This window comes from Balaenoptera ricei, chromosome 17 (assembly GCF_028023285.1).
Source record: "Balaenoptera ricei isolate mBalRic1 chromosome 17, mBalRic1.hap2, whole genome shotgun sequence".
NCBI classification, from domain to species: Eukaryota; Metazoa; Chordata; class Mammalia; order Artiodactyla; family Balaenopteridae; genus Balaenoptera; species Balaenoptera ricei.
In genome coordinates this window covers 30,967,909-30,989,108 of record NC_082655.1, presented here as the reverse complement: position 1 = coordinate 30,989,108, position 21,200 = coordinate 30,967,909, and the positions used below count along the sequence as shown (strand labels likewise).

At 37.3% G+C, this 21,200-nt stretch overlaps 1 protein-coding gene across 3 annotated transcripts in view; it reads left to right on the top strand.

Annotated features, from left to right (window-relative positions):
* The window catches only part of OXR1 (oxidation resistance 1), a 475,322-nt gene that overhangs the window by 336,511 nt on the left and 117,611 nt on the right, over positions 1–21,200 (top strand). The window contains exon 1 of one of the 3 annotated variants that reach the window (XM_059901534.1): positions 1,204–1,274. The exons of the other annotated variants lie outside the window; for them this stretch is intronic. Within the exon in view, the coding sequence (XP_059757517.1) occupies positions 1,256–1,274 (19 nt within the window). The 5' untranslated portion in view covers positions 1,204–1,255. Of the gene's footprint in view, positions 1–1,203; positions 1,275–21,200 lie in introns of those variants that run through there. 3 annotated transcript variants of the gene reach the window in all.

Here is a 21,200-nt window from a genome sequence, read left to right as displayed (position 1 = left end):
AATAGCTTATTATGGAACTGTCAGAACTTGGCAAAGGCCATAAGTTCTGTGCTGCATGCAAAATCTTGGTCTTACTGTATTACGTAGAGATGCCAGTGTCATGAACTGGTGGTAATATGAACTCCGTTTTCTTTATAATCATTGTCAGTTCATCACAATGTACTGCACACAGTTTTCAATGACTTGTATATTTTTTTAACTTGCCCCTGGAGCCCGCCTATTTTGGCAGACAGTAGACCTTGGACTTGCAAAGGGTTTTTATCTACTGAGTTGACATTTTCTCTTCCTGATGATAATAATCCCTACGCACCAAATAGAATACAGTATTATCATATGTTTATATCTCAGTGAGCTGCCATTGAAGGATTCCATAAAAATGTGATGACCGGGGAGAATAAAAGGGAAACATCCACCAAAATCTTCTCCAGGATTCTCAAGTTTAAGTGTATGGACAGGGAGTCAAATAGAGCCAGGCTGTGGATGGTGCCATTTGCTTTTAAAGGACTAACACAGAATGTGAATTAAGGGGAGGTGGGGGGCAGGTAGGAAGAGGGAGTTATTATGACTCATTCATTCATTCAGTTACTAAGTTTCCACACTATTATAGGTGCTGTTACGTACTCTCTTCTTGTCCTAACAGGGAAAAAATACAGAAGGAAATAACTGTAATGCAAAGTAGTGTGTACTATATCATGACAATGCAGATGGAGGTTCTGGAGAAAAAAAAAAATCAAACTTAGGTTTGGACAGTGAGCTAACAGCATTTAAATATCTGTAAAGGTATAAAACACCAATCAGGTTAGGCCCCAGCCTTATCAGATCTTCTGAGTCTCAGTGCTGTTAGGAGTACATAATAGAGATTTGTTAAAGGTGGCTGAGCCATTGATTCACTTTAAGATAAGAAACGTACAGAAGTTAGATACTGAGTTCTGTTATCTCACTCCATGATAGACTTAGAGGGTCCACTTAGTAGTGTATTATGTAGAGCATGCTGGCACTGTTTCGAGAATGTTCAGTGAACCAAGAGGGAGGCTTACGCAGCCAGGAGGCGATACAGTGGGTTTACCATGTGCAGAAACAGAAACCTTTGAGACTCGAACACTGCCACCAGAGGTCAGGGCCGGGAGTAGAGGGCACTCTTCCAGAAAGGAAGTGTTGTATTACCCGGGGAAGCACAGGAACCAAAATCCCCGTCCTCTCTTCCTGAGAGCAGCACTTTGCTGGCTGAGTAGGGGTTGAAGGGAGGACCTCAGAAATGTTCTGCGCACGTAAAGGTATGTGTAAGTGCTCTCAGCTTTAAACAAGTCATTTTAGAAGGTCAGAGAAAGGTGACTTTGTTATATTTTCAAAATCCAGATGAGCTATATGGATCTGTTGGTTACTACCTCCAGGAAGGGAATGTTTGCTGGGGGCAATCAGGAGGGAGTGACTCTGTTAAAATACTAATCTGAATATAGGATATGAAAAAGACTTTCTGTGCAACTACATTATTTGTCTATGATTTGCTGTAGGTGCAGCTGCTGTGATTCTATATGGAGGCCCTACCAGAAATAGATTCAAACATAGTGATATTGGGTCTGTTTTCATGTCCAGTGGCCATTTATATATGTCATTAGTGACTTCTTTCATTCATTCATAGGAAATAAAATTTGTCAGTAAGATTTCCATATTGCCTTATCTTGCCCTTAACTGAAAGGTTGTGCACAACTAGGGTAATGATAGTGATTAAGTCACACACTTATGCATGTTCTCTGGGTTTCAAAGACTGGTAATGCATTTCATTAGGCTCTCCTAACCATCCTCTTAAAAGTTTGCTTAAATGTCTTTGTTTTCCTTTGGCATTTTATTGAAATAAGTCTTTTAGGCTCCACAGAAATGCGGAGGGAAATCAATAGGAGGTTTTTGTCTTTTTTTTTTTTAAAGTTTTGGTCAAACAAGTCAAAATAACATTATCATTGATGGGTCGACCTATACTTCTAAATGGAAGGCATAAAGATATAAAAAGATCTGAGGCACGTAAGTAACCTCTTTGATTTTTAATGGCGTGCAGCAGATGGAATTTATTATTGACTTTTAAAAATGAAATTGCTCTGCATTATTATTTATTTATAGTTTTTCCTTTTAAAAGAAGTAATTACCATTGCTAGGTTACTTTTTCCTCAATCACAAGCAACTATGTAACAGTATCAGAATGTATAATATAGTTTATCACTTAGTCTTGAAGCCTAATGATGCTACAGGATATTATCCCTTTCAAATTAGCAATAAATTTATGAGCATAATGCATGGCTAAAAGGTTGAGTATCTTTTCTTCTTATTTGGTTAATTGCAAAAGCAATTATTTCACATTACAGGGTAATTTATTTATGAAAATCTCACTGCAGAAACAGAAATGTTTTTAATTAGAAATAAACAATCTAATTTCATTTTTCCAGTTCAGCACACAGATTTTGTGCTTATAATCATAATAATATGCAAAATGCCCAAGTTAAATATTTAGATGATTGGTTTCAGCCCAAACAACTTTTTAACGTTAATCACAGAATCTAAAACTTTTAAGTCATCAAGAATGTTGATAACCAGTCATAACAAAATTTAATTTCCAAGCAATGTCCAATGTTTAAGCAGTTACATTTAGCTCAAATTTGAGAGGTATCAAAAGTGTCCAAGTTTTCAGTCTTTGTGATTTAAACAATATACAAGAATGGAAAATTTTTCAGGGTTAGACTCTAGATGTTACAAAAATGTCTGAAGCCCTTTTTCAAAGCTGTTGTTTCAAAGAATCATTTCACATACAGCCCAGCAATTAATAGGATCAGGAGATCTGTGCGCACAGGATTCAGACCACTCATGAATTTCAGTGAAGCTCCTGGAGAGGTTAGACCCCTCCTTCCATTCTTCCTACCACTCCTCCAAGCCATCCTCCCCTCCCCCAGCTGCTTCCTCCTCTTTATTCCTCTATCTCCTCCTCCTTCCTATACCTCATAACCCCCTGGCACTTGCACACCCAGACATCTTTTTTGCACAGGCAGATTTGTTTTCTCCAACCAGTGGTCATCATTGTGAAACTGAAGGATAGAAATTAATATTTCATATGTAGCACTTAAGCCTCTTCACTGAGATTATGCATTTCGCTTCTTTATACCCATCCATAGGCACTTAACAAATGCTTATTGATTGTCTAGTTAGGTTATATTGTCTAGTTAGGTTATATACCCTCCGCAGTTACCAGTACTATATTTCCTGGATTCTAAGATGTACCTTTTTTCACATTTTGATTTTTTAAAATCTCAATATATCTTATGATCAATGGCGTATCATGGTTTAATTGACAGGGTTTTGTTTTTTGTTTTTTGTTTTTTCTCTTGGTGGTGCATCTTATAATAAATGCAGTCTTGATGAAATATGGCAGTAAAAATTATAGATAAATGTATTACTTGTATAATGTGCTAAATGCTGTGCATTTCACATTCAAACTCTGTAAGAGTATTCTCTTTCTGTTATGTAGCTTATCCATGGCCAATTTTGGTCCCTTCTCAGTACCTTCCTCCACCCTAATTCCCTTGCGCTGTGGTTCTCCCTGTTCTTGGGCAACTGTCTTGACTGAAAACCTCTGGAAAATACTCAGAGAATTTTTAGTAATATAATTACCAATATTTAACTGTAATGAAATGGAAAGGGTACAGTTTTTTTTTTTTAAATAGGAGCACACCATTTTTTGTTTGTTTGTTTTTTATTTTTGGCTGTGTTGGGTCTTCGTTTCTGTGCGAGGGCTTCCTCTAGTTGCGGCAAGCGGGGGCCACTCTTCATCGCGGTGCGCGGGCCTCTCACTATCGCGGTCTCTCTTGTTGCGGAGCACAGGCTCCAGACGCGCAGGCTCAGTAGTTGTGGCTCACGGGCCTAGTTGCTCCGCGGCATGTGGGATCTTCCCAGACCAGGGCTCGAACCCGTGTCCCCTGCATTGGCAGGCAGACTCTCAACCACTGCGCCACCAGGGAAGCCCAAGGGTACAGTTTTTTAAAATTAAAGACGTGGTTCAAGTTATGGTTCTGCTCCTTTAAACTGTATGTACTTAGTGGTCCAGAATTGTTTTCAGAGTTTCAAATTACATATCTAAAGAATAGAAATCATAAGAATAATTCCTTCATCATGATGTTGTTAGGACGATTTGTAAAAAATATTGGACCAGTAAAAATATTGAATACGAAATGTATATAAGAGCACTTGATAAACCATGAAGTACTGTTCAGCTATCAATTTTAGCATCAACATTAAACAAAACATTAGATGGTCGGGAAGAGGAAAGAAGGAGAAATTATAGAATTTATCCCAAATTAAAGAGAGTAAATTCTGCATTTTAATTATCATTGGAGATGATGATATGACCCATTAACTCACTGCCTGAATTAAAAGGAGAACTGTGAAATCTGTCTTCAGAGAACTTCCAACTTGCAGCGTTCAAGCTATTTTGAGTCCCAGTGCTGAATGCACGCCAGTCTCTGAGAACTTGTATCCTTTACTGAATTAGCAGAACTACAGCCCACAGCACCTCTGTGGCTTTAAAAATAAAAGAGGTTACTTAGATTCCCCAGTTCTTTTCCTGTCTTTGTTCCTTCCATTTAAGAGCCATATCGATCTGTAAATTACAGTAAGGCTTTGGAAAAAATAACATAAGCGTGTTTAACAGTGGATTTTGGAATCAGTATATGACAAAGAGTTTTGTCTAACTCCTCACCTTCAGAGGAAAACACGGTGGGAGGGGGTGGGGTGGGGTTTCCAGCAGTTATTGTTCTTTCTGTGTTTGTTTTAGTTGCTTGGTCTGGTCGAAGCAGCTAAACTGTATTGTCTATTTATTGGGTCCCCAGTGTTATTTATTTACCAGGCCCTATTATACATAAAGACTTAAACTGAAATAGAATCGGCACATGAGCATACATTTTAATAGAGTCATACTTCCTACAGAAGGAGAGTTATAGGTATAAGCTAATGCCCACTGGGGAAAAAAATACTGTTAAGTCATAATAGTAATTATGGAAGGGCCCTACTCCCTGATCCCAGATATTCACAAAGGAGAAATGAAATGATGCAAAGTTAATTGAATCAAATGGAATCAGTCACATAGTTATTTCCATAGCCAGGACCCTTTTTCTGCCATCAGGAAGATTCCAGATATTTTTAGCTTGAAATGTCATCTTACAATTCGCCAGTGAAAAATGAATTCTATAGAAGAACATAGAAACCAAACCTTTGCATAGAAACCAAAAGTGCTTTAAAAAAAAAAAAAAGCTGGTTAGGATATTTGAATGTATTTGAGCATTCTCTAATACTTACATTTCATTGTATTGGCTTTCACAGTTTCAAGAACATAAAATAACAATAAAAAATAAATGTCATCGTTGTATCTTCAAAATACAAGTACTTCCATGGTACTTAAAATAGTATTGTTGAATGTAAATTCCATTGCTATAGTGAGTATAAAACACAAAGATTTTTTTTTTGGAAGGTTAATATGTTTTGTGCATGTGTTGTTTTTTGAAGTTAGGGATACTTTCAAGAGGTAGGAGTAAAAAAGAGAAAAATACTGTATTAAAGGCACGTGCAGGTGAAAAGGGGGAATTGAAGGAGAGGGAATTGTGGTCATTACTTGAAAATCCTGTTTATCTCCTATACTTTAACATCCAACGGAGGGTCTTTCAGTATCTCATTTCAGTCACTTTATTTCCAAAGACCAAAAGTTTTAACTCTACTGTGAACATTTTCCCATCTAATAATATTCTGGGGGTTAATACATTTCCCATCTCAATTCATTAGTAGTTGACAACAAACACCTATATTGGGCTGACTTGGTACTAAGTACTATACTAAGTGCTTTACATATATATATCTATATATATATATATTGGAGTATAATTGCCTTACAATGTTGTGTTAGTTTCTGCTGTACAACAAGTGAATCAGCTATATGTATACCTATATCCCCTCCCTCTTGGACCTCCCTCCACCCCCATCCCACCCATCTAGGTCATCACAGAGCACCAAGCTGAGCCTCCTATGCTATACAGCAGGTTCCCGCTAGCTATCTATTTTACACATGGTAGTGTATGTATGTCAATCCTAATCTCCCGATTCATCCCACCCTCCCTTCCTCCCCCTGTGTCCACACATCCGTTGTCTACATCTGTGTCTCTATTCCTGCCCAGCAAATAGGTTCATCTGTACCATTTATTAACTCATTAACAGGTTAACACATTTTAGCAAAATTACATAAATCATGCATTAAGCATTTATTCGTATTTCAGTTCATGGAAGCACCCTTTTTCTAGTCGTTCAGGCCAGAAACGTTGCTACTCTTCCTTTTCCTCTTCCACTCTATATCTGATCAGCCCAGAGATTCTGCTAGCTCTATTCTCAAAATAAATCCAGAATCTGCCCAACTCTTAACCACCTGTGCTACTTCCTTCTAGGTCCAAACACCATCATCTTTAAACTGCATTATGGCAATAGGTCTCCCTGCCTCTGCCCTTGCTTTCCCCCATTGCCCCTCTACCAGTCAGCTTTCAGTAAGGCACCTGGAGGAATGCAGTTAAAACATGAATCTCATTGTGTCTTTCCTGTGTGCCCAAACCTCTTCAAGGGCTCTTCTCTCTCAGAGTAAAAGCCAAGCTGAAGTCCTCATCGTGGTGCACAGGGCCCTACCTGACACCCCGACACGAGTACACACACACACACAACTTCCTACAATTCACTGCACTCCAGCTACACTGGGCTTTTTGCTGTCCCTTGAACACACCAGACAAACTTCTTTCTTCCTCAAGGCTTTTACAAGTACTGTTCCCTCTGCCTCGGAGGCTCTCCCATAGAGACAGACGTGGCCAGCTCCCTTGCGTTCTTCAGTCTTTTTTCAGGACTTTTCAGTGTGAACTTCCCTGGTCACGTTATCTAAAACTTGAAATCCCTCCAGCCCCATCACAGTTCATACCTTTCTTTTTTTTTTTTTTTTTTTTTTAATTTTATTTATTTATTTATTTATTTGTTTATTTATGGCTGTGTTTGGTCTTCGTTTCTGTGCGAGGGCTTTCTCTAGTTGTGGCAAGCGGGGGCCACTCTTCATCGCGGTGCGCGGGCCTCTCACTATCGCGGCCTCTCTTGCTGCGGGGCACAGGCTCCAGACGCGCAGGCTCAGTAGTTGTGGCTCACGGGCTTAGTTGCTCCGCGGCATGTGGGATCTTCCCAGACCAGGGCTCGAACCCGTGTCCCCTGCATTAGCAGGTAGATTCTCAACCCCTGCGCCACCAGGGAAGCCCACATACCTTTCTTTATTATTTTTTTTCCTTAGCACTTATCGCTAACACATGTATGTGTGTTTGTATTTATTTTGCTAACTGGAGTGCAAAACCTGTGAAGAAGGATTTTTTTGTCTTTTTTTTTCATATTCTATCCCTTGTACCCAGAGCAGAGCCTGGTATATAATATGTCCTAAATAAGTATTTGTTGACTGTATCCTTGGATCAACCCTATTCATTGGGTACAATTATTACCCCCATTTTACGAACGAGGAAGTTAAAATGCAGGTAGATTAAGAAATTTGCCTGAAGTCAAACAAGCTAAGTTAAGGGTCAGAATCAGGATTCAAACCCAAGACCTGGCTCCGGGAATCTGTGTTCAGACCACTCCACGTCCTTAATTAAGTGACTAAGTAGATTAATTGGAAAAATAGAACTATATGTAGATTCAGCTGTTCTCTGGGATTTTCTTCAATTAATTAATTAATTTTCTTCAATTAATCATTAATTAATTTCTTCAATTTTCTTCCACTTAAGTGAAAAATTGAGAGTTGCCTGGCTTAGCACAGCCAGGACACAGTGAAGCCTCTTTCCTCCATCACTTTTTGAATTTTTTTTCTAAAAAGAAGGTATGAGTTTATAACATAGAAAAATGTACAAATGACCCCAATTCCACTCATGTTGACATTCAAATAGTAATAATAAAGTAACATATGGGCAATGGTTAAAAAAAGAAAGGCAACACTGTGGAAAAATATAAAATGAAAGCATTTGTTGAATGTCTACTATATTCTGTAATAAGTAAGTGCAGGGACTCCATGTTTGGTAATGCAAGTAGAATTTAACGAGCGGGACAGACACATATGCAGACAGTTATAATTATGCATTTCGTTAAGTGTCATGGTTGGGTTATGTATAATTCTGAATTGGAATTTAGAAGAAGAAACAGCAAATAGAGATCTGCTGACAGCTGAAAGCAGGGCCTTGGAGAGTGAGTCATGGGGCAAGTATGTAAATAGTGAGTGGAAAGGGATTAAATGCCTCAAGAAACACTTTTTGAAAGAGGAGGCTGGGGAATGCCAGCAATAAATATGACATGTCACAGTTTTGCTTTTGATTATGGGACTCAGTGAGAGAGGATATTTTAAAATAGCATTACGTATGCTATAGAATAGAAATTACAGGCAAATCAGTTATCTGAAGGATGTATAAATACATATTGAATTTAATTAGTAAAAGGATATCTATCATTACTTATCCAAATGCATCATATGGAAAATTGTCAATTTCACATCCTTCCCTACCCACCTTGTTCCTCTGGAAAGTCAGGTTTCCAGCTGACCATGTCTCTCATTTGGCAAGGTCACTATGAACTTCCTGACTGTCATCCAAAGTGTTGGCAGTCTGATCTAGCTTAGTGACAGACTGCTTGGTTGTTACTAAGGTTCTCTGTAAAAAGGACACTGTGCCCTTACATGGTGGTGATTTCTCCACAAACAAGTAAAAAAGAAATAAGGTATTTAAATAATAAATGTTAAGAAGAAAATAGTATAGCATTATGTGGTCACATGAGACTGGAGTGGGGTGGGCAGAGATACAGTTAGCTTGGATAATGATGGGAGCGTATCTCTGAGAATGTGTCATTAGAGTTGAGACCCAAATGATGAGAAGCCATACAAGGAACCAGGAGAATAGCTAACCAGATAGAGAGATAGCAAGTGCAAAGGTTGGGAGGTGAAAACGAATTTGGTTTGTTCACAGAACAGAAAGAACACGACTAGACAGAGTAGTAGTACAAGATGAGGTCTCAGAGTTCGCCAGTGACATGATGTACACTCATAATTAACCTTCATTTATGCCTAAGAGCATTGGAATTGTTTTTCTTCTTTAAGTGTGTCTCAAGTGTAAATCTACTACTGTTTCTAGTAGAGAATAACTGGAATTTGCTCTTCACTGCATAATTTATAAAAACCTTTACATGCATCCTCATTTTACTTAAAATTCCTTAACATCCCCATGAAGTAGACAGGGCTAACTTTATTTCCATTTTACAGGGAAGGAAACTGTGGTATAAAAATGTTGCATAACTTGCCTACAAAGATGTCTACAACGCAGCCCTTCCCCCACCTACAGACATTCATGTCATCTGATTCCACGTGCATCATCAATATTGTCCAAGAGTCAAAACTGTCTTTTAACCCAGATTTGAAATGAACTTGGGACTTTGGTATATCTAAAGGCTGCTCATTGCTGAAAAAAAGAGAAACAAAAAAGAATTGCTACAATGAATAAAAGAAGAGGTTTGCTCTAATAGCACGTGTGTGTGTGTGTGTTTTGTAGCATAAATTCTTTCAAGGCAAAAAAAATTTTAAAAATTGAATAAATAATCTGGACATATTAGAAATATCTCAGGGCTACAGATATTAAGCTTGCTTATTAGAGGCAAGTCAAGGTTATGCAGTTAACCACATATTCTTTTTTTAAATTTTTAAAAATTAAGTTTTATAGAGGTATGATATTTACTGTCTCGGCCTATTAGCTAAGAAAACCCTTTTTCCCTTTTGTAGATTTGATGATTACATTTTTAATTAGTATTTCCTCTTTCTTGCTTACTATATTTATATTTTCAATTGTATTCCTACAAATGTCATTCTCTGTATGACATGGCCTTGATTGAAGTTTGACAGCTTTTCTCTTTTAATTAAGTCCTTTTTCATATTTTTAAATTAATTTGTTTATTTCTCCTTTGGTCTTCTGGTTTCTTAACACATCTGTCTGGATGATTAAATCTTGGTTATAATTTTTTTTTACTTTAAAAGTATCTAATTTTCTTAGTTTTTTAAAACTCATACACTTTTTTAAAACTTGAGATAAGTGTTTCATTTAAGGATGTCTTTTTTTCCCTTCTGCTTTATCTTCCAAGTTAAGGCTGATTTCCTCATTTAACATTGTAGATCCTTGTAATAATCAAAACAACCGCCACCACCAAGTCTTAAACTTGAAGAAAAGATCTCAAAGTTATTTTTCACTATTGTTGTGATAACGTTTTCTCAGTTTCAAACACATTAAATTAATACTCCATGGTTTCAAAAAAATTTTAGGATATTTACAGTTTCTAATTGTCATGTAAATATTTCAAGCCAATTTTTAAATATGTGTAATAATTAACATATTTCAGATGCAACATGATTTTTAATGTACTCAGTAACTTAAGGGCTAGCACACGTATTTTCTTTTATTATTTCAAAATTGCAAATACTGAAAAATAGAAAATGCTCAGACCCTTTTTTTCCCTCTAGGTCTTGACTCTTTTCTCCAGATAGTTACGTCTCACATCAGCAACAGCATTTATCTCAAAGTACATGTACATGTTATGCAAACAACTGAAATCAAGGCAACTCTGATAAAGCATGTCTTGTTAATCAAAACTGGATCAGAGCACATGCAGAAAGGGAAGACTTCAGGATAGAAAAGATGGTATTTCAAAACTTGGTTTCTCATACATTTCTCAAGGTCTATATTCAGACGCTGGTCCATAATCAAGAGAGCAGTCCTTCTGAATTATCTGGCTTCTGTTTTTTTTGAGAGAAGAGTGGCCATCAAATTGTTTTAAACTTCCCTTGTATTCCTTTCTCTTTCAAAGCATACATTTTACTGTTGATAATCTTAAACATAAATAGGGGAAGGGGACTACTGTTTTATAGCAGAAATATTAAATGCTGGGATAAGGAAAAATGGCTTTTTGAAATAGAAAAAGATGAAAAACTAGGTATGTGGTGGTAAATTAATGTAAAGTGAGATATTCTGTTTGCATTTTATATCAACTCTACTATTGTGTATGATTTACTACTGTTGAGTAGATTGATGATGATGATGACATCATCAACATATGAAGATGACAAAAATGATAAAGGTTAGCAATCTACCCAAATGATTTTAGAGGTTTTGCTTTCTACTTCTCCCCTACAGCCAAGGAACAATCACACTGGTACTGAATTCTTCCAGTGCCAGCAAGGGACTTACTTGCTGCCTTTTCAGAGATGATTAAAACCTCATGCCACTTGGTAACAAAGACAACCAATCTGAAAAGACTGTCAATGCTGGTGCAAGCCAAAGCTGAAAACATTAGCCTTAAGGCAAGTCCTAAAGCTTTTGCCATGACAGGATATAGGAAGAGGTGGAGGTTGGAGGGACAGGGGATCTGCCAGCCATTTTTTCTAAAGGTCTGTAGTGTTGCATTTAGAATTTCCCGTACTATTATTACTCGGAGTGATTTACTACAAGGAATTCCTAACTGGACTTCTAACCTTCCTTCTTTCTTCATGCCCTTCCAACCCATTATCCACACTGCCATCTTAATGATCTTTCTAAAACAAAGAACTGGTTGGTTCTCTCTTTTAAAAATCCTCTTAGATTTTCCATTGGCTGCTACATATATGCCAACTCCTTATCATGGCACACACAGTCTTTCATGGTTTGGAACCTATCTTCCTAGGATCTCCTGTCTCTATATCCTCTTCGTATTGACCTGATTTTAGGAATGCCTGTCCACTGGACTGTTGCAAGATTTCAGTGAGAAACTGTATATAGAGTACTCAATAATAACTAGTATTTACTGAACACTTACCATCTTACCAGGTGCCAGAGACTGGGCTGAGTGCTTATGTGTATTAATCTTCATACAACCTTATGAGGTGTAGATACTTTTATACAAACTTATGAGGTATAGATACTTCTATAATCTCCATTCTCTAAATGAAGAAACAGATTTTGAGAGGTTAGGCAGCTTGCCCAAGGTCACACCGGTAGCCAGAAATGGAGTTGTAATTGTATCTATCCAACTCCAAAACTGATGCTTTTATAGATTTTACTGCTGCCTGGTACATTGCCTGGTGTACAATTCAGCTTGATTAAATATTCATTTTTTTTAAACCCATTACTATAAAACTTACAGTGTCTGGAAAATGACCTTTTTTTCTTGCTTCCATTGCCTACCAAGGTTAACGGATAAACCACTTTTTTGACTCTTTCTAGATGCTCCAATCTCCTCTATGCTGTCCTCTTTCACTTCACACTCAACGTACTGTGGGTATAATAATCATTTAAGTATCTACTGCCTCTCATCGGTGGGCTGTTCCTTGGGTCAGATAGCACATCTTCACTGTCTTTGTGTCCTTGGAGCTGAGCATAGCGTGCAACATTCAGCAAGTGGTGAACAAATGGAAGGAGTGAAGCAAGCTCTGAAGAGAAGTTTGAAATATGTGAGGCTTTCTCCTTTCTCAAAAATGAGGAATTCCTCCTTCCATTTAATGTGTAACTGCACTAACCCTTCAAATAACACTCAACTGGATAATTATGGAAGAGCAGAATCAGACTTATGAGGTCCGAGAGGGTGAAGGGAAGATGAATCCTCCTTTTTCTTCATTCCCCTTTTCCCTCCAAATGAGAAAGAGGCAAGATTGAAGGAGAGAAGATAATATTTAGAAATAGTGAAATGCCATTTAAATTCTTTTAAAAAGATACTAGTTATGCCTCATGCTAAGTTGACTAAGACTCAAGTCTTAAGCTTTCCCCGCCTTGATCCTTTTTCCATTTTTCAAACACAGTTATACCTCCGTTCACACATTTCTCAGAGGTTAGTGAATTAGAAAACACCCCTAATTTTTAAGATCTGAGAACTTAGAGGAGATCAACTGATAGACACATGGTCACAGAGTGAGTCAGTGCAAGTCCCAGGAATAAAGTTTAGATCATCTGACTACTAGTTGAGGGTTCTACGCATCCAACTACTGCCATGTCCCCTGAAGGATTTGGTAAAAATAGAAGATGGCACAGTTGGGGAAAGAAATCATTGTCATTGCCAGTGCCCATATTCTATTTTTCCCTGCTTAATAGAATAATAATTTTTAACTCATAAATGCATATGTTCTGTTGATTAGCATGTAATATTATGTCAAGAATACCAACAAAGATATATGTCTAAAATTTATATTATCCCCTAAAATATAGAAAGCCAACATATATCAGCACAAAAGCATTTCTTAAATTATAAAACAAGTAAGTATTCATTGACCATCATTATTCTGTGCGAAGAAGAGGGTAAACATTATTTTTAATAAACTACTTTCCTTTTTCTTTTTAACTTGTGTGGTGGGATCCTCCATCCCTAAGTGATATTCATCAACTATAAGGTCTAAAGCAGATTTGTTATCCTGGGGGAAAATAGTAATAATTTCCCTTAGTCAGTGTGATCTAATACAGTATGTATATCTACACATTACAATCCCATGTCTTAAGAGAGTGAAACCCCTGCCTCTGTCTAGGAACTTGTAGGTGACCCTTAACATCTCACTCATCTGATCTCCCTTGTCTCCTCTTTGTATAGGAAAATGGTGGCTTACCTTTCTCTGCAGATGTAAAAGTTAGCTAATACCTGGGTTTAGTTCCTTGCACTGCTACCTGCCAGGTGTGCAACAGTAGACAAAGTCATTGAACGTCTTTTACCCCTCATTTCTTCATCTGCAACATGGGGGTAACATTTTCCTCCTTCCCCACAAGGTTCTTGCAAAGATGAATGACATATGTGTAAACGTGGGCTTAAATCATAGGATCCTGAAAAGGACCTTACCAAAGTGAATCTACCTCACCATTTTTCAGCTAAGAAATCGGAGGCAGAGGCATGGTAAATGCTGTGTCCAAGACCAGTTAGCCTGTGAGTTGTACATCTGAGGCTAGAAACCAAGTCCTTTGCTTGAGTGTGCTTTGTTTTTGCTTCCATTTTTTTTTTTTTTTTCACTTGATAGGCACCACAGAACTGATATACACAAGGAAGGGATGTAAAGACTATGATAGAATGATCTTAAAGAGGAAGTAGGTTTTTTACGCCAAGTGACATGACAGCAAATGAGAAAAGAGGAAGGTACAAGGAAGAATATTTATTAGAGTGTTTATAGCCTGCCAAACATACATTAAAACATGAAAAACGTTTAGTTACCCAATTTGTATTACATAGTTAAAATAGCTACAAAGGATATTTTTTTAACTTAGAGAATTATCAAAAACACATTTCTTGCCTTCCCTGTTTCTAGCACTCTTCTAGGACTTAGCAGATCTTAACAGTGAACACGAAGTCCCTGCTTTATGCTGTGTTGCCACCTGTGCTGGCTGTGGGCGGAGGGTGTATGAGGAAGTTCAAGGGGCTGAGCTGGGGAGAGGAGTAGCTGCTGGGTTTAGATGAGGGCACCAGGGAGACCTCTCACCCACAAACGACTCTTCGGTGCTTTCCAATTTTAGAAGTTCAGCTGGATTTTCAAGTCCCTCTTATGAAATGCAAATATTCTCTTAAAATGATACTTACATCCCCATAAATTACTTCCTTAACAGTAAGTCTACATTTCTCCTCTAATCACATCAGCTTTGATTGGTGGTGGAGAGGTGAAAGAGAGTGTAACCAAGAGCTTAAAGCCCTGAGGAAAGGGCAGACCTAGATAGGCGTTGAATGGTAGATACCAAAGGTTACTGAGTGCCAGGAGGCAAAAGAAGCTCATTTAAAAAAAAAATAAAAAATTGGTGAGAAACGGGGGAAAAACAGCCTTAGGCTGCTTTGCTTTTTTGCTTAGGGCTACAGAGGTAACCAATTAAAATCCAAGATATGACACTACCCTTTTTTTCATGCCTAAAACTTGATATTGAATGTTGTATTTCACGAGTGCTAGGAATAAGAACAAGTCAAATTTATAGTCTTGGATTAGCAGACACCATAATCTAGAAGAGACAATGGAAAGGTTACAGAGCTGGAAACTGAGAACCTAAATTCAAATTCCTACTCTAATAGAAAGGAGTTGGCATTTGTCTGTGCGTAAGGACTCCTGATGACACTTATCTAAACACATATAGCTTTAGTTTTCTCCTGTGCAAAGAAGTCCAGAAATAGGCAATCACTGGTATAGTTTCAGGATGTCAAGGCTGGGGTCTGTTTGAAATTTTCTTAGCCTTTTCCTCATGGTTCTAAGAGATCTGCTATAGCTCTTGCCATCACGTCCATCTTCCAGACAGGAGGAAGGTAGAGGCAGAAAGGAGGGGCACCTATATCAGTGAAGAAGAACTTCTAGCAGACTTCAGCTCATGTCTCAGTGTCCAGAACTGTGTCACAAAGCTACTTGAAAAAGAATGTGAAAAATTAGCTTTTTTGCTAAACATACTGTCATTCCAAATAGAATCAGGAAGGAAGAAGGGAAGAATGGATATTTGGTAGTTGCAGTCTTGGACAGAGCAGCATTGACTAGGGGAAAATAAATGAGAGTTTCAGCAAATTGAAAAGCAAAATGGAATATATAAATATAAGGTAGTTTTATTAAGAAGGTATTAGAAGGGAAGGAGTTTTATGCTTTCGAAGAAGGAGACTCTAATGCATGCCTTTCCACTTCTCTGGTCATCGGTGAGAGTAAAATAAGCATAAATTATTTAAAAATCCATGGTGGGCATTTTAAAAATATACCAATAGGTGATAAAAATTTAACCTTAAAATATACCAGCTGCAAACCATTCTTACATCCATGACCTCCATGCTCTTGCCATTCGACCAGTCATGGTGCAATCCAAATGTGGTCTCAGAGTGTCTTAAAAGTTGGGTCAGATATGCCTGGTGTAGGACAAGACAGTTAAAGTATTTCTATCTGGAAATCCCTAATGTGGATAGCTAGCTTTAAAAAGAAATTTTTTTTTTTCAAACAAAGGAGTGGGAGTGGGGGACTGAATTTTAAAAGTAAACCAAATGGTATTTTTTTGTATTCAAGATTACAAGAACTTCAGACTTTTCTAGTGAAAAAACATTTATCCTTTGTCAGGCTGACAGTGGTCTACATTGAAATGTATCTTTCAATGAATCATGTTAAATTTTAGTTTCAAGAGTATTACTATGTAATCAAAATTAGAATTAAAGTTAAACCTCAGAGATCAACTAATTGTCCTGAAGCCATCCATGCAATAACCTTCTCATATAGATCCAGATTCAGAAATAGCCAAATAGTTTATCAGTGAAATATATCAGGAACAGTAGAACTCTATAGCAACACTACTAACTAATTGAAACAACTGGACCCTTAAGAGCTAGGATAGATCTAAGAGTAGTAAAGACACTTATTTCAGTGAAAGATTTGAGATCACTACCCAGAAGTTTTCTTTTGTTTTTAACTTCCTGAACTGTTTTATTTTACTCAAGAGCTATCTTATGACCCTGGGGCAGAGTGGAGAGGGGTGGAGAGCCATAGGCCTCTTGCTTGTACATGGATCACAGCTGAGCCAGTATTCAGTAAGTGGACAGGACAGTTAAATGGAAATTTCTCACGTAATCTGTAGCATTATGCTCAAGATAAGATTAAACCAGTTCCCTCTGGAGGATTTTCTTCTGGCCTTTTGCTGTATGAAATGGAACCTGACCTCAAGTGTGAAACCTGGAGGAATACACCACAAGGTCAAGAGAGCAAGGGAGATGCTTCTGGATAAAAGGAAATCGTTATCAGGCATGGAAACCAAGGGAGGAGGAGAAAATACTGATTAAATATCTCGAATACAGGTTCAACAATGAAAGGCAGGGAAGATCAACATGTGAGTGGTAAGAGATGAAGGGCAGGAAAGAGAGCTGGGAGATTGTGGAAATGTTTGAAGTTTTTTAGACTGGAGTCTACACATACACAATTACAACCTGTAGTTTTCTAAAATCTTACAGCTATCTGATAGTGATTCTTGACAGCGTTATGTGAGGATGTTAACAACTGTTGTTTTTATAAGTATGGGTGGAACATGAAATTAAAACAAATTAAGTGTCTTTAGAAATAGTCACCCTTGAATTGTTATGCACCTTGTTTTGCATTTATCTATTTTTTGGGCACACACACAAAAAATATATCAAAATATCTTTGTGGCTTTAATTTTAAGTAGTTATAAGTTGAATTGTAAAAGGTAGAATATTTCATGGCTATGAGTCTAGATTGAGAGCATTTAGTGAACATGTAATATGTTTTCATTATGTTCTGTTGGTACTTATTAACTTAATTCAAATATTTATTGAATGGCTACTATGTGCCAGTAATGCGCTAGATCATGTCATAGAAGATCAAAATCAGTCTACTAAGAAAGATTTGATCTTAATAAGAACATATAAATATTCAATAATTTTCAACACACATTTACTTGGAACATATTACTGATACAGTGATTTAATCACCAACTGAAAAGAATTCCTTCAGTAAAGTTTTCGTTCTCTGTTCTGAGAAAATTGCTATGTCTGCTGTTTATTATAACACTTTATATAATACTATGCCTCTCATCAGGATACAGTACCAAAAAAATATGCTAAAGACTTGCAGTTTGGAAAATGAAATAAAATCAGAGGCATTTTATTATTAATGGGATATTTTAGTTCATATCCTAGACAAGAAGACAGAAAATACCTACCCTCATTGAGAAAATGTTATTGATATGGTCCCTAAACCTAAATACAGTTTGCAAAGGCAGAAGGTTTCCTAGGAGATGTAGATCTTGCAAATATTAACAGTGAAGAAAGATACAACGTGATCCGATTAGGCCTACCCTTCAGATTTTAGTAAAAGGTTGTGGGAAAATAAGAGTGTCCTTCATGCTTAATTTGGAAACAGATATCACCTTCAGGTGTGATCATATGAGTACATACCTAGCTTTGCAATGTCATTCATTGTTGGAGTGATTGCTCACATAACACATCTTCTGTGCCTTTTATATTTATATGGATGATTTGGAAAACTGCTGTGGCCTAAATTCTAAATATGTTTATAAAATGCAACTTTGTTTCTAGGTGGTCTTATTCCATCTAATTCCTTTTTATGTTTGGCTTTTAATCAATAATTTAAGGCTAAACGCAATCAAATGTCTGAAAATGGAAGAAGCTGTCCAATAAAATGCTCTATTATCTGATAATAGATGGGTTGTCACTGTTAGCTAATGCTAATACTGTATTGATCTGGTTTAGGTGTTACGTGTATGTCTGTGTATGTATATGTAACATGTGGTTTAGGTGCTATATGTGTATGTGTATATATTATAGCTACAGAAAAAGGGGGGGACACTTTTTATATACCACCCTTTTTTTCATTTAAATTTTTGCTGTGTTTTGTTAAGTTAGATATAATTATATAGTCTACCATACAATTTCTAGTTATTCTTTTTTTTTTTAATTAATTAATTTATTTATTTATTTATGGCTGTGTTGGGTCTTCGTTTCTGTGCAAGGGCTTTCTCTAGTTGTGGCAAGCGGGGGCCACTCCTCATCGTGATGTGTGGGCCTCTCACCATCACGGCCTCTCTTGTTGAGGAGCACAGGCTTCAGACGCGCAGGCTCAGTAATTGTGGCTCACGGGCCCAGTTGCTCCGCGGCATGTGGGATCCTCCCAGACCAGGGCTCGAACCCGTGTCCCCTACATTGGCAGGCAGATTCTCAACCACTGTGCCACCAGGGAAGCCCTCTAGTTATTCTTTACTTGCATTACATGTAAATACTGATTCCAAAACACTGCATAATTATAAAATTATGGTAATATCACTACTCATCTATTACCATATGGCTGTCTTGCAAATAACTCTTCAAAAGTAATTGACTTTCAAAATATTCTCTTCAGTTATTTTGCTTTGCTGCTAGTACTCTTTGCCAATTCTACTTTCCTATCTTACTCTCCATATCATTGAACTAAGAGAATACATCTCTGAAACAAATATATTCATTGTCTCATAGGAAAGACATCTGAGAAAATCAGACTCAAAAGGAAAAGAAAAAAGAGCAAAGTGTAGAACAATATTGGGCCCATTGCCGAATTTATTTTTGGCCCTGATCATCCGGGCTAGCGCTTGCTTGCTATGAAAGATGACTCTAAGTGACTCTGTGCTGATGGAATTTATTATAAGGAAAGGAATAATTTACTAGTCATGGCTTCAACTTACAATTGCAGACTTCTTGTCCATATAAATCATGTGCTATGTGCATACAGTCAGTCATAAAAAAAAATTCAGAATGTACTGTGCTGTTTTGGATTGACCTAGGCTTCCTTCCCTAGCTTCTTAGATTTCCCAAAGTATCAAGTTGAATTTGGGAATTCTCTCCAAACTTCACAAGCTAAAAGAACAATAAGGAAATATCAGAGTGTCCCATCAGCTCAACTTCAGTAATCTTGAAGATTTACTCTCTGACTAAACCCTAGTCCTAGTATCAAAACGTTTCTTACTGGTAACACACTAAAAAGCTCTATAATTTATATAGGATTTATATGAATGAACAACAAGTTTCCTTAGTTTTGCAGCATCCACTTAAGATGGTTGATTTGGAACATTTCATATTATACAATTTTATTACCTAAATTTCTATCGTGAACTGCCAAGAACTGATGCTTTTGAAAGGCTTACTCGGATGAGTTGATATAAGATTTTTAAAAGTCTTATTTGTAGGCTTTGTAAGCCATGATACCATGAAAAAGAAATTAAAGCATGAAAAGGAAATCCTCCAAAAACTAGTAATATTCTCTCCCTTAGGGTCCTTCCTAGTTCTGTAGTCTGCACTGTACAAGAGAAGACAAAAGCTATAGCTGATTTATACGGGAGCCTAAAAATGAACAAAGAGCTGAAAAGTTAGTTTTAGGACTTAGAAGAAAAATCCCAGAAACTAAAATACTTTAACTTGGAGTAAAAAGATTACAAAATCAATAACAATAATAATAGCTTGCACTTATTGAACAATTCTCATGTGCCATTCTTCACAGTTACTCTATAAGAGGATAATATTATTATTATTATTATTATTTTTAAATTACTGCCTCTTAGAGTTTTCATCCACTTGTTTTTATTTATTTATTTATTTATTTAATTTATTTATTTTTGGCTGTGTTGGGTCTTCGTTTCTGTGCGAGGGCTTTCTCTAGTTGCGGCGAGTGGGGGCCACTCTTCATCGCGGTGCGCGGGCCTTTCACTGTCGCGGCCTCTCTTGTTGCGGGGCACAGGCTGCAGACGCGCAGGCTCAGTAGTTGTGGCTCACGGGCCTAGTTGCTCCGCGGCATGTGGGATCTTCCCAGACTAGGGCTCGAACCCGTGTCCCCTGCATTGGCAGGCAGATTCTCAACCACCGCGCCACCAGGGAAGCCCCTAAGAGGATAGTATTATTAAACCCATTTTACCGATGAGAAAACTGTGGCTTGGAGAAAATTACCATGTCCAAAGTCATATAAACAGTAACTGATGGAGGTGAAGTTGAATCATAGAAATCTGACTCTAGAGCCAGCTTTTTAACACAACAGTCACCATAAAGCATGTGATATTCATGCAGATTGAACAGTGATTTGAATCAGAGAATACCTCTTAAGATATTCGTATGAAAAGAGGTGAGCTTGAACCTATTCCAGTTTTAGAGTGAACATTATTTACAGAAAGTAATGGTAATGGAAGAGGAACAAGTTAAATAATATCACACGAAAACAAACATGGACATTCAGACCACGGGACATAGCCCAGTATCACGGACCTGTTTCTGCAACAAGCCAATAGCATGCAAAAAACAAACAAACAAAAACCAGTGGAGCCTTTGCTCAGATCTTACACTTCAAATGTGGCCCATTTTGAGTCCAGCAACACTGACACCACCTGGGAGATTGTTAGACAGACAGTATCTCAGGTCCTGCCCCAAGTCCTACTGAATCTTAAGATCCCTAAGTGATTCATTTACACATTAGAGTTTGAGCAGCACTGGTCTAGATGACTAGAGATTTAACTAATTGTAATAGGTAGACCTTGTTTGGATCATGATTCAACAAGACAACTGCATAAAGACATTTTCACCTATTGGGGAAATTGGGCACGGACTAGTTCTTGGATTCTGAGCTCTAATTTTATTAGGTATGATAA